The sequence below is a fragment of the Dipteris shenzhenensis genome, chromosome 30 (genome assembly GCF_047967505.1).
Source record: "Dipteris shenzhenensis isolate YYH24624 ecotype China chromosome 30, Dip_SZ_1.0, whole genome shotgun sequence".
Classification (NCBI taxonomy): domain Eukaryota; kingdom Viridiplantae; phylum Streptophyta; class Polypodiopsida; order Gleicheniales; family Dipteridaceae; genus Dipteris; species Dipteris shenzhenensis.
This window is the reverse complement of record NC_141625.1, coordinates 45624284-45638651: the sequence shown is the minus strand read 5'-3', so window position 1 is coordinate 45638651 and position 14368 is coordinate 45624284. Positions and strand designations below refer to the sequence as shown.

The 14368-nt window shown below is 42.5% G+C and overlaps 1 protein-coding gene across 2 annotated transcripts in view; it reads left to right on the top strand.

Annotated features, from left to right (window-relative positions):
• Window positions 1-14368, top strand: part of LOC147882212 (NOL1/NOP2/sun family protein) — a 149081-nt gene that overhangs the window by 113839 nt on the left and 20874 nt on the right. For both annotated transcript variants that reach the window (XM_087401993.1, XM_087401992.1), the window contains exons 9-10: window positions 6394-6599; window positions 7113-7213. In XM_087401993.1, coding sequence (XP_087258119.1) covers window positions 6394-6599; window positions 7113-7213 — 307 coding nt within the window. The remainder of the gene's footprint in view (window positions 1-6393; window positions 6600-7112; window positions 7214-14368) is intronic.

Below are 14368 nucleotides of genomic sequence, written 5' to 3'. Positions count from 1 at the left end.
AGGTGGTTGGAATCACACCCACATATGTCCTGCATGCTCCTCCTTTCGCATCATAGAATTAAACGGCCTCAAGTGTGATCTAAACAAGACTGCTACCCTTGACGGCTGACTCCCAGGTGTATCCCATGACTGTGGGTAGTCCTCTCTCAGGACTCTCATGCGTCTCGGTGTAAAATATCATCTCTCTGTCAATGAAGGTAAATTTCCCCGTGTTGAGTCAAATTAAGCTGTAGACTCCACGTGGTGCCCTTCCATCAATTCATTTAAGTTTCAGCCTTGTGACCATACTCCCCCCAGAACCCAAAAACTTTGATTTCTCAGAAGGTGCTGGCGGAGTCATCAAAGTAACATCCGCCAATCCCGTAATGTGCTGTCCCCACCTATTTCCTCTCCTCTTTCTTTCCTTTCTCGGATTATGACTTTCCCATCCCTATTGACAGCCCATTTTCCTTGTTCTCTGGCTGCCATGACATGCATCATACCATCTCTTCGGTGCTCCTATTGCAAGAGTGTAAGATCATCATCTAGGTATGTTCTAGTCCCCTTCAGCATGGCTCTCATACTCATGAAAGTGGATCTATCTGTGGCAGTCCTGAATTTAATTATCAATGGTTTCATTGGTTTGTCATCCTTTCCCACTCGCCACGCAGCCTCAAAGGTGAGGTTAACCCCCATCTTGGTCATGAGTGCCTTTGCATCCACCATCGGGGAGCCACCCATTACAAAACCTCTTACCAACACGTTAAGGGCTTTGCTACTCCGCCTGTTCTCTCCCTCTAAGGCATCAGAGATGAAGGCCTTCTTCGGGGCTAATGCACCTTTCTTAATTTCTTCTTTCCATTCTAGAATCTTCCCTTTTCCCTCTGCTATTTGCTGCCTAAACTCTGTGTGTTACCCTGTATATTGGCTTGTATAGCAACCATCTCCTTTCTTAAACTTTCATTTACTGTTTTGAGCTCTTTTAGTGCTTTGTTGGTTTTTTCTTCCTCTTGTGCCTGGAAGGATTTGACCTGCTCTTTGATGGTATTCAGCTGTTCATTTAAAGCTGTCTGGAATTCCCCTTCTTCCCGCTGTCTGCATGCTTTCAATGCTTCATTATCTGCAGAGAGAGAGAGAGAGATTTGGAGCTTCTTATGGCAAGGAGATGACAACACTCCTATGCTTGTGAGTGGCTAATGCACTGGTTACGACAATAGAGTTGGTGTGTATATAACTCCCCCCCCCTAAAGAACTAGGTTGCCATGCCCCAAGTGAATCCTGTTGCATCCTCAGTGTCCAAGCTAAAATCCAAAGGGCCCTTGTTGCGTGGCAGCTCGACGGTTAGTGCGGTATCGTTTCGACATCTATCCTGCACAATGGTGGGACCTCCCATCCACTCGTATATGCTCCAACCACGGGCCAATGCGCAGTCACTTGTGGGCCATATACAGAAGAAATATGTAATCTCTCGCAAGCGAAGGCTAGTCCACAGGGGGGACCAAAATCTGGAAATGAACAAAGATTGACACATGGCCGAGATGGTCATTCAGAGTTGCGATGCAGGGATGGAGGAGTCCTAGAGATGATGTGCTTCGGATCAGCTATGGAGGCCCTCAATTAGGTTGAAATCTGTTATACTATGTGTGACTATTTTGGAAAAGAATTGAAAATGCATGTGATAATACCCTTTCAAAACTTGCAGCAATGGAGTATTCAATCTTTGTGTAAACAAAATCAAACAAAATAGCAAGCAGCCATTTGTAGTATAATCGTGTTGTTTGGTTTAGCGTCAACACACAATGTTATTGATTCCAAACTAGTAAAGAGATTGAAACTGAAAACTAGTCCATATTGTGCCTATACAGATGAACAGCCTTCAACTATATGGGAATGCTTTCATGTTCAAAAACAAGGTTGAGAAGATGGCAAGCTGATGTTCACATTCTGAATCCAACAGTATTTCCCACTCGTCAAGAAAAAAGGATGTAACCTAGGGATGAAATGCCTCTCATTCTTCAATATTGAAAGCATGAAAGGCAACATTGTTATGGACAGCTTTGCACTCTCGTAGTTTTATTTGAAGGATTCCTTTACTCAGGCCCTTATTGTGGACGGGATAGGTTTACAAATATGGCGAAATAGGAGCTTCACTCATAAAAAACACAATGCATTCAAGAGCAGCTAACTGGGTAAAAGATGGTACAAGCTGGGCATCTAAAATTGGGGGGACGTTCTCAATGATCAAGTGGTTAGTACTTAGATGAAAGGAAGTTAGAGGAAGCTTCAATCTAAATCAAGCTGACAAATAGAACCAGATTCTTTTCAGACATATCATGAGTGGATTGTCCACACCATACAGTATACATGCGCATAGTACCGTCTAACAAACCAACAAGGGAAGTGGGCTTCACATAGCTGGGTTTGATCAAAGGCTTCTTCATGGTCAAAGAGGCACACAAATGGTTTATTAATTAAAAGGAAAGCTAATGAAATGCTGATGATCAGATAGGAGTAGATGCCAAGGCTTTGACCCAAGCTATCTGCATGACAAAAGAGCCACCAAAGCTGGTTTTGTGAAAGGCTTACATTGAATGGTCGACACTGAAAAATCTCCGCGGCAGACTTCTCTTGCCCAATTTGTGCAAAGGAAGTTGAGGGCATCAGTCACTGCTTATGGAATGCTATCACACACAAGAAATATGCCGTAAATACATGCAACTTCTGAATATCAGTATGAACAGCCAAGAAGCTTTGTACCATGTTATCCTTGGCCAATAATTCCTACCCACATAGATTCAGATGAGCAAAGGGATCATAATTGGCACGTTTGGAAAGCCAAGTGCTCTTTGGGCTATTTCAGTTGGGGGACGTCAGTAGATTCTATCTACCATAGCATTTAAGAGCAACTTATGTGAGGTAACAATACTTTTTAAACTGATTCATTGTTTGTTAGCACTGCCTTCCAGGCAGAGCTATCGTTTCACTTTTCTTAAAAAAGTGTCCCACACCATTTTTCGCCACGTGGCCTCCTACTATTTTGGTTCTTCCCCCCCCCCCCCCCCCCTCTCTCTCTCTCTCTCTCACGGAGTTTGCAAATCATTTGAACTTTCCTATACATGGGCTTCCATCACAGGTGTTGCAAATTAATCATTCATTCATCTTGACAATTGTTTTCCTTTGACAGAACCAATTGAAGGCAGTGCTCACGAGTACTTGTACTCACTTGTTTATGTTAGATTTTGTGAAAGGATCTAGGGATCTGCTATACAGAATAGAAATCATTTATTATGGTGTCCATCACAACTTGGATCTTTGAGAGCATGAGAAAAAGATAATCCTCAAATACATAGATTCACGCAGTGAGGCCCCAAGGCTAGGGGTTGCAAAAATAAAATCCCACGGTTTCTTTTGAGACGGTTACAAAGAAATAGAAAGCTATCTTTTTGGGCCACACCACGGAGATGGTTGTTCAGTTTTTCAAATTTGTCAAGACCTTACTGGGCACGCTAGCAATAAGAATGTAAAGTGCTCGTTAGGTGGATTGTGTCAGACACGTCACACCAACTAGGAATGGTTGGATATACTTGCACATGCTAGTTGTTCATGCAGGCCACTCAGTGTGCCACTGCCATGAACAAGAAACCCTTAGCGAGTCATAGACTAGGCACTTACCATCAGAGGGTACAGAAGTGTCTTTGATGATGCGTGGGAGTGGCCATCGTTCCCATAAATGAACATGGGAACACATCATCTTGATGGAAGAAGACATGCAAGCTTCTCAAGCTTCTAGTGGAAGAAAGCAAGGAGCTACGTATATCCACTAATTAAATTGGCCCTGTATTTGTTATGGTGGGAGGGTAAGAGGTTTCTGCCCATAGAGTCCCTCTACAATTTTTAAGGAAGCGAGGGCTTAGAATTTTCCCTTCTTTTCCAAGCCAACTAGACAAAAAGTTTTGACTTTAATAAAAGAATTAGTTTTTGCTACACAATCATCATAAATCTTAGCAAATGTAATGTTTTTTCCAAAGATTTTGGGGCATTCCTATTCAACTGAACCTTAGAATCATCTTTTAGGTGACGTATGAAACGTGTAATCTTGTAAAACTCAGTGAGGTCTTCTAATGATTCAATGGAAACTTCCCTACACCTAAAGAAGCTCCCAGGAAGTTTGTTTTTCATTTTCATGGAAGGAATATTTCGAGAGAGGCCTTCTCAAAGTCCAACCAGATATTGGGTTTTATTTATCCTCATGATTTCATGATGTATTTCGCTTTGAGCTTGCTCTGGCGGGTTTTTTCTCTTACTTAATAGAAGTCTCTTTCTTGGAAAAAAAAAAAAGTCCAACCAGATATTGGGAACTTGCTTACTATCTTGCAAGTTCATATGCTTTATTGCCTAAAGACAAACTAGCTTCAGTAACTTGCAGTAGAGGGGTAGATTTGAACCTATGAAAATTTTGCTACTTGTGGAGAAAGGTATAAAGATTGTCTTTATTCCTATCGTTCTCCTCTCCATTAAGACACAAGGTACAGATGATTTCATCTTTTGAATATCCAACGGCGGGCTTGTGGATAGGCTACATGTGAGGTGTCAAAGATGGTGATACTACTATCCAATGTACTCTTGGAGAAGAAGGATGTTAAATGGTCCATGAGTGACAAAGGAGTGAAGGTGCTCCCTGATGGGTTGCTTCTTGCGGGGCGAGTAGCAATCCTGCCAAATCTTTGGATATTCCAACTGACAACCCATTGAGGAGGGAGGGTCAGTGGAAGGTCCTACCCGCTCTCCTACTGGACATCCCACCAATCCTTGGATGTTTCAATTGTCCATTAAGGGGGTGGAAGGATGGGATAAGCTGAGGATAGGGGCAGAAACTCAAATGGAGAAAGAATGATCTAAGTAGATTGAGCTTGATGAGCCCAAGATGAAGGTGAGGGATGACCAGGTGGCTGCATAAGGTTATGTGAACCCTCAAAACTTACCTCTAGAGTTTGTGGAATAAAGAATACTGAGTGTGTAAGGGATAGAGTGACAGGCTGAGAGAGAGTGCTTGTGTGTGAAAGTGATTGCTTATGAGGGGGGGGTGATGATTCTGTGTGTGTGTGTGTGTGTGTTTGGGATTTACACACGGAGGCACGAGTTTGATCTTTCTTTCACTTGGGTTCAATACTGGGCACTTTGGACTCTGTGGAAACATATAAACCATAGAGTCTGTGGAGATTCTTCTTTTACCAAGTTTCACTATTTGCGGATGTCACTTAGGCAATCTTTCTATTATTGTCTTGTGTGTTCATCACATAGATTACTCTGTTTACTTGTGTACTTGTGTTACACTGAAATCTTTTGATATTATAATTGCATGTCCCCTCTTTGAGGGCTTCTTATTGTAATATAAACATACATGGATTTCACCGCAAAAAAAAAGTGTGAAGAGAAGGGGGGGGGGGGTTGTTGTGCATTGGGTGAAGGAAGGTAGAAGCAGCAGCAGAGGCTGTAGGGCTTCCGTACGGTAGTACACAATGCCATACTATCTGTACGGATGGAAATATGAGGCCTCGGATGAGGCTGGGCTGGGCAGGGCAAGGAGGTGGTGAAGTAGGATGGGAAAGGTGACGAGCAAGGGGATGACGAGACTGAGGGAGTATCTAAGTGGATGGCCAGGCTGAGGGGTGAGGTGGGTTGAGGATGAGGCAGGATGAGGGCTGAGACGGGCTGAAGGATGGAGCCTAGCAAGAAAGATCAGGAACTCTCAGTAAAGTAGCAAGGTGGGTCGGGAAGCTCTCAGTAACCTAGTGTTTGACACACAAATATAATGAAAATTTAGCACAGCAATGAGGGTATTATCCCAACAATCGTTGTCTTTCATCTTTGCATTGTATTAACAAGGATGTCATGTTTTGCTTGCTCTGCACAGTCATCATGATTTTTTAACTGGTGGTGAACTTTAATCTGATCTGTAAAGTATAATACTTTTGAGCTTGGAACTTGTAGCCTAGCGATTCTCAATGTACTGTGATGTCACCATGAATGTCACTTATAGAATAAGATTGCTATTTTATAGTCCGGTAGCGTTTTTCTGGTAGCCTCATATTGATGTACTAACTAAATGCAACAGCCTAATACTTATTTGACAAGTTGTTCTTCATAAGGATTTTATATAATGGTCTAACTGGAGGAAGGCATGGGACTGGATGTAAACTTTTATTTATTTACAAATGTATCTTAGTCCTGATCTGTGCCATGTCATGTGAGCACCGGTGGTCTTTAGTAATTAAATGCTTGGCTAGTAGAGACTTCCATAGATCAAAGTTACAAAAGGAATACCATGTGAACACAAAATATCGGGTGTTTATTTGAAATTGTTAGGGTTGGATCATTGTGGCAAAAACTAAAGCTATTTAGTGTCTTGATCAGGGAAGAAAACAAAGGAGGCACAATATAAAAGCAATGCTCAAGGTAGAAAAGAGGCAAGGAAAAATAGGAATGGACCAGGAAGGGCCCAGAATTCAGGGAAACATGTCAACCGTGTGAAAGGATTCTTACCCCATAGTTTTGACAAGGTTCTCTTGGATCCTCCTTGTTCAGCATTGGGACTTCGACCCAGACTTTTTGCAGGAGAGGTAGGGCAAAGAAAGGATTATAATTGATGTAATTGTTTTAGCTTTTATCAGTCAGGTTGACCCTATGAGAATGCATATTTGACAACCCATTCAGAAATATGCACGGATATTTATCTGTTGATGCTATATTAAAATATGCGCATGAATAGGTAGGGATACACTCTTCTCTTTACAAGAGGAGGCACACACATGACAGGAATGGCAGGCATAATCTCAAAGACAAGCTTACAGTTTTACGACTAGTCAGGTGTATGTCTAGCCGGTTTCAGGTGGAGCGGTTATCTTTGAACTTTTCAGTTTATACAGTGTCATATGTATGTGGGCGTTTCTTTAATGCATAACTGAAAAAACAGAGTGGTATTTTGGTTGGAATTTGTGAAATGTTTTCAAGTTTTGAACTCACAGAATTTTAAGTTCAAGGTGGTTATGTCATTGTCAGGGGTATAAGTAGATGAGGTCTAACTTTGTGGTAATAAAGGAGATTTTCTATTTCATTTGGTTGTGTTGCCTTAGGAGACAGTAGAGGGGCTAAGGCAACATGCGATTTATCAAAAGAGAATGTTTGACCAAGCTGTGCAACTTTGTCGACCTGGGGGAATCATAGTATATTCTACGTAAGTCAATGCAAAACCAGAAGCCTTACCACAGGCATGCTTAAAGAGAAATATCAAAGCATGCCTCTTTCAGTTATTTAATAGTTTAATCTTGTGCAATGCCGTATCTACGATTCCTATCAACTGTACCAGGTAGGTGCTAGTAATTGTCAGCAACTTGAGTGAAAATCCAAGGTGAAATTTGAGCACAGTAAGCGCTGGTCCCGGCATACATTATACTGTGTGTGTGTGTGTGATACATTGCAGGAGCGGTTCTTTGAAATCAATCAAGCTTGGGGAGACATTCTGGGTCAAGTTTTGAATGCACTTGTCTTGAGTTTGGCTCAAAAAATGCTTGAAATGTTCTTTCTAGGACGAATGTCTGATGCAGATGTAGCACAATGGCTGAAATCACTACTTAAAGGATATTTTGTTGCAGGCTGCTACAAGGCAGATAGAGGATTCTATGAGGCCATTTCGACAAATGCTCAATTTAAGCAACATCTATTGCAAAACCTCCCCCTTTTTTTTTGGGAATCAGTTGGTGTATGTTTATCCTTGGATGCCTACTGCCATTTGGCTGAAGCATTGAGAAAAGAGTGTGTGTGTGTGTGTGTGTGAGAGAGAGAGAGAGAGAGAGAGAGAGAGACTACTCAAGCTTTGGAATTGGAGGAACCCTTTACTGAGAGGGAACTGACAGATGCCATCAAATCATGTGGCAGATGGAAATCCCCTGGATGGGATGGCTTGACAGTCGAGTTTTTTCTAGCATACTGGCCTCTTTTGAAGCATCCATTACTATCTATGGTGAATGTTGCATGGCAACATCAGAAAATGCCAGACACATGGAAGAGAGGTCTTGTTAAACTCCTTCCTAAAAAACAAATTTGTGAGTCTTTGGCTGATTGGAGACCCATCACTCTTATGCCCGTAATTTACAAAGTCACTACCAAAATGATTGTAGCTCGGCTAAAGGGGTTTTTACATGATGGGTTGTTGGGATATCTCAAGGTGTATGCCTCAGGCACACCTTATGTTTCTATGTGTGAGTGCTAGAGGCACAGTTAGGTGCCCACAAGCACAGTTAGGTGGTGGAAAAGCCACATAGGATGATTGAGAGAATCTAGGAGCAGATTGAGGAGATGATCGAGGAGCTTTGAGGTCATCAGTGATGTCAGTGACCTTGTATGAGGTGCCTACTTAAGGACCTCTTTCTTCTTCATTCTATATGCAAGTATTCTGATTTTGTGTCAACTCTACTCTCTCCTTTCAGTATTCCAACATGGTATCAGAGCCATTTGATCCTCCTTGAGCCCTAGTTAGGTGCCACATCATCATCTTCTTCTTCACCTTCATCTTCCACCTTCCCTTCCAAAGTTGATTTTGGAAGTGCAAGTTCTCTTCAAACCTGCATTCTCAGCATCTCATCCTTCAGGAGAGTCTTCCCAAGGGCAGGGCGAACCTGCAGAACAAGCTACACGTCGTATCACGCCATCTTCTGGGCGGCATTATCTCAGGAAGCCGCGACGATCTTTTTCTTGGTTCTCATTGTAGAGAGCCACATTGTCGATTTCCTCTCAGAGGGAGCTGGGCGACAGCACGACCTCCCTGCTCATCAAGTTTGAGCTCTTTTGGAGCAGTATTCGGGCGGATTTCGACGAAAAACCAGTCCAAATATCCTCTGCAATGCTGGGCGACGTGGCTGTTTTCTGCGCAATTCCTTCCTGAGGGAGAAGCTCTACCTATTTACCTTTCTTTTCAGTACAAAAGCCCTCTGAATTCTGATCTTTGCATAACGATTTGGAGCAGATTTCTGAGTTGCCTCTTTGGCCATGAAAGCTTGACTATGCAAGTCTAAGTTTGACCTTGGACAGTCAAAGTTTGACTGATAGTTTGACCAAGATTTATTTTCAGTCTGCTATGCTCATTTTTCTAACATCTACTTGGTCATTTCTTGCTTAGACATCTTGCATTTCAAGATTGTTATTCTTTGAAAGGATTACATTTTATTGCTCATATTTCACCTGTAAGAGAGAAGACACTACCCAATACTTGGGTTAGAGCCTCTCATGGCTTGCTTATGCCAAATATGTGAAAAGCCAAAACATAAAGCAATGTCTTGTTATGCTACAAAGGATGAAAATGCCAACCTGACTTCCTTATTGAAGATTGCCAAAACAATGGTTGCCAAAAAGGAAGCAAATACAGAGATCTACACTCTCATGGCACTTTTATTTGACTCCAAGTACAAGAAAAAGATGAAGGTCAGATATGCTTCTCTACACAACTATGGAGATGACAAGATAATTGTTCTCTTGAAGGTTATGACTTTCAGATCCACTTGTTCTATCATAGTACCATCTTATAAGGCACTAGACACTGCCCATGTGGTAAGACCTTGCCTTGACATGGATATTTTGCCTCCACAAGATGAGGCATCCCATGAAGATTATGCATTTTAAATCATCTCTATGTATGCTCCAGATCTCTCTTTTTATGTCAAGGTACTCAGCCTGGATAGTCCTCCAAAATGAATGAAAATAAATTATTGTGTGTTGTGTGTTGTGTGTTTTGTAAACACCTCTGGTCACCTTATGATGTAGGCCATGTGTATGTTTGTTCCATGGTACCTCCTACAAACATTGTGTGCATGTACATGTAGGAGAGATAACCATTGGAAGGTCTGTTTGTATCCCTTTTTGTTTACCTTACACCCAAGGAAACCCTTGCTAGCATGAGAACCTAGCCATAGATTTATCCTTGACCACCATGAGATGGCATGAGAAACTATGAGACTAGATGTATCCTTGACATAGCCTGAGGCATTTCCTTGAGGGGGGGTTTGTTGGGATATCTCAAGGTGTATGCCTCAGGCACACCTTATGTTTCTATGTGTAAGTGCTAGAGGCACAGTTAGGTGCCCACAAGCACAGTTAGGTGGTGGAAAAGCCACATAGGATGATTGAGAGAATCTAGGAGCAGATTGAGGAGATGATTGAGGAGCTTTGAGGTCATCAGTGATGTCAGTGACCTTGTATGAGGTGCCTACTTAAGGACCTCTTTCTTCTTCATTCTATATGCAAGTATTCTGATTTTGTGTCAACTCTACTCTCTCCTTTCAGTATTCCAACATGGGTTGCATCCTGCGCAATATGGTTTTGTTCCGCGTAGGCATATCACCGATAACATTGCCAATGCCTACATTGGAATTGAATATGCCAAATACACACAGCAGGATGTTTTGTTATTGCAAGTTGATATTGCCAAAGCTTTTGATACAGTTCAGTGGGATTTTATTTCATCAACTATGCAGGCTTTGGATTTTGGCACAAAAATGCAGCAACTCATCAATTGGCTATATCAAGATAGTGAAGCTGCCTGCATACTTTCAGGAGATATTTCTCCATCCTGGACTCTTGCTTGCTCTGTCAGACAAGGATGTCCACTGAGTGCTTTACTTTTTGCCATAGCCACTCATCCACTGCTTCAATATCTGGATCACCTCTTGGACACTGACCAGCTGCACGGTTTGGAGATCCTTGGCAGTCGCAGCATGATTGCTCAAGCATATGCTGATGATTCATTCTTTACTCCAAAAAATACTCGGGCTGATCTGTCCATGATCATGCATGCTCTTTCTACATATGGATTGGCTGCTGGCCTTCGGGTAAATTTTCAAAAATCAAAATTGTTGCCTTTACATGCACAGGACTGGCACAACCTTTTGTGGCCTGGGGAAATTGTCCCTGCTTCTCAATTCATTCGACATCTTGGTTATCCTTTAGGCTGGGGACTCACCCGTTCACAACAAACTGATTGGGTGCTAGTAAAGTCGAGGGCAAAACTTGAATATTGGAAGCTTGCAACTTGGCCATTACATGTTCGTCTGCGAATTACACAATCCATTTTGATAGCATACATACAATTTTATCTGCCTCTTACTATGTTCACTAAGGCAGATTTAGTTTCATTTATGTCAGCTATCATGGAAATTTTCTGGCGTTCAAAACATGGCAAGAAAAGTCTCAGATTACTCTCCATGCATCGTCTCTGTTCTCCAAAGATGCACGGGGGTCTGAATATTCTTAATATTCAAATGCATTTACTTGCTCACAGGGGGAAAATGATGATGCAGTTTCTACAAGGAGATCAGCCTTGGGCTTTTATGATTCGCTCTCTCTTATTACATCTTCATACATCTGCTTTTGGGAATTGGCAGCCTACTCAGTGGGAATTTTTATTTGGTTCTATCCAAGGCAAGATCAGAGGATGCCCTTTTGTCTCTTCTCTGCTTCTTGATTGGAAACACATTCTTTCCCACTTGGAATGGAAAGGCAGGGACTCTCTCTCGGGCAACTCTTTGAGGGAAGAGAATCTCTTTTGGTCTAAAGTATTCCACCCACCTTTGGCCATACAAGAACCCCGACGTTCATATTTTCTCTCCTTCAAAGGCATTTCATCTGTGGCGGATGTACTTCAAGATGATGGCACAATTCTATCTTTTTCTTTGGCTGCTCGCAAATATGGCCTGGGAGCTCATTATCGTCCTTTATGGCATAAAATTTCAGCAATGCTCCAACCGTACTTGCCGGTACCTCATTTAGAGATTCAGCATCGGCTTGAGGATTGGATTTTACGCTCTCCTTCCTCACATGTCCGTCCATTGAAGCTTTCACATATCACAGTGCCAAGTGGTGGAGGAAAAGATTACAGCAACTTTGGGCCTATAAAGTACCACTTCGGCAACATGTTTTCTTTTGGCGAGTTCTTTTGGGAGTGTTTCCATCTAGACAGTTATTAGCTCATCGACACATTGCTCATGCACTTTGCCATAGATGTTATGCTTCTTCGGAGACTGTGTCTCACTTGTTTTGGCATTGTCCGTGCTCTCATGAGTTTTTTTATCTGCTTCGACAACGCCTGCGAGCGAGATTCCCATCTGTTCCGTTTGGGAAGTTCTTCTGGCTATTTGGGTTTCATCCATCCAGACCGAAGTTTTATCTTTTCTTCGTTTGGGTTCACTACTGGGCACTATGGACTTTATGGACATATAGGAATTGTAAAGTCTTTGGTGATTCTACTTTCTCTTTGTTTGGCTTTTTTAGGCGTTCTCTGCAGCAATCTTTCTTTGATTGCTTGCAGACTGCTGCATAGATCATGAGCTGTTTTTGGCATATACTGAAATTTTTAGTTGATGTAATTGTAGCAGCTTATTTTGAGGTTGCTACTCATATAATATAATCAATCAAAGATTTCACAAAAAAAAAGTGTGTTTTGGCAGTCTGTGCTCTCGTGAGTTTTTTTATCTGCTTCGACAGTGCCTGCGAGCGAGATTCCCATCTGTTCCATTTAGGAAGTTCTTATGGCTATTTGGGTTTCATCCATTCAGATAATCAATCAAAGATTTCACAAAAAAAAAGTGTGTTTTGGCATTGTCTGTGCTCTCGTGAGTTTTTTTATCTGCTTCGACAGCGCCTGCGAGCGAGATTCCCATCTGTTCCATTTAGGAAGTTCTTATGGCTATTTGGGTTTCATCCATTCAGACCGGAGTTTCATCTTTTCTTCGTTTGGGTTCGCCTACTGGGCACTATGGACATATAGGAATTGTAAAGTCTTTGGTGATCTTATTTTCTCTCTGTTTGGCTTTTTTAGGCGTTCTTTGCAGCAATCTTTCTTTGATTGCTTGCAAACCGGCTGCATATATCATGAGGTCTTTTTGACATATACTGAAATTTTCAGTTGATGTAATTGTAGCACCTTATTTTGAGGTTGCTACTCATATAATATAATCAATCAAAGATTTCACAAAAAAAAAAAAGGTGTGTGTGTGTGGTGTGAGTTCGTTCTCTGGAAGGATGGCAATCATAGGGTCTTTGGTGATCCTGTTTTTTCCAATTTCTCTTTCTTCAGACACACTTTGCAGCAATTGCTTTTTGATTGCTTGCAATCTCGTTTCTTTGATGATGATGTATATTTGTCCTACAGTGAGATTTTCTCTTGATGTATTATAGCTCTCCCTTTCTGGGATAGCTTTTTTTGTAATATAATGACTCAAAGATTCCTTAAAAAAAGTGTGTGGTGTGAGTGTGTGTGTGTGGGGGGGGTAGAGAGGAGCGATGGTGAGCTCCTCTGCTCCCCCGCTTTGCCCTGTTGCTGGCCTCCCACCGTCTGCCTCTGCTCTTTCCCCTTCCATACCTCTCCCGTTCCCTTTCGTACAGCCACAGCTGCCTGTCCCCTCCCCGCAGCATTCCGTACAGCCTCTGCAGCAGTCCGTACAGCCTCTTCCGCAGTCCGTACAGCCTCAATCCCTCCCGTTCTTTTCTGTGCAGCCTCAGCTGCTGTCTGTCCCCTCCCCGCTGCAGCCCGTACAGCCTCTCCTGCAGTCCGTACAGCCTCCGTCCATTCCATTTTCCGTACAACCTTCGTCCTCTTCTTTTCCCATCCCTCTGCTGTCTGTACACAGCCCGTTGCAGCCCGTGTCCACCTCCAGCCCCTCGGTATCTACTCCGTCTGGCTTTGCTACAGCTTCTCCAGCCCCTCTCTTCTTTTCTTCCCCTGTTCCTTCTCTTTCTGAGAGCTCTCCTTCTCCTGCCCTTCACTATGTTCACAAGAAGAAAAGAGGCTCTCTGTCTTCGTTGATTTCTGAAGGGGTGAAGGCAACCAAGATTGATTCTTCAGCCTTCCCCTCTTCCTCGCTTCAGAAAGATCTGCTTTGTCAACTGTGTGATGATTCAATGCTTTTGCCCTCCACTACTGGACTTTATTTATGCCTAGCTCTCCCCCCTGAACCCTTGCTTCAAAGTATTCGCCAGCAACAACAGCTTTTTGTTTGTTTATATTTTATGGGGAGAGTCATGACAGTGTCCAATTTACAAGCCTGGTCTTTGGCTGCAGTGGGTGCTAGCAAGATTACATCTTATGTTTACTTGGGAAAGGGATTTTATTTTGCGTGTTGTGCTTCTATGGACACTGTTTTCCACTTACTTACTTTGGGTGGAGTACATGGGGTAGGTCATTTTGCGGTTGCTATGCCTTGGGATCCTTTATTTGACCCAACCTGATCACTCCTTAGCTTTTGTCTTGTTTGGATTACTCTCAAAGATTTGCCGGTTCCTCTTATCAGCATGTGCCTTCTCTGGCAGCTCTGCTAGGCCGTGTTCTTTTCATTCCCAACCA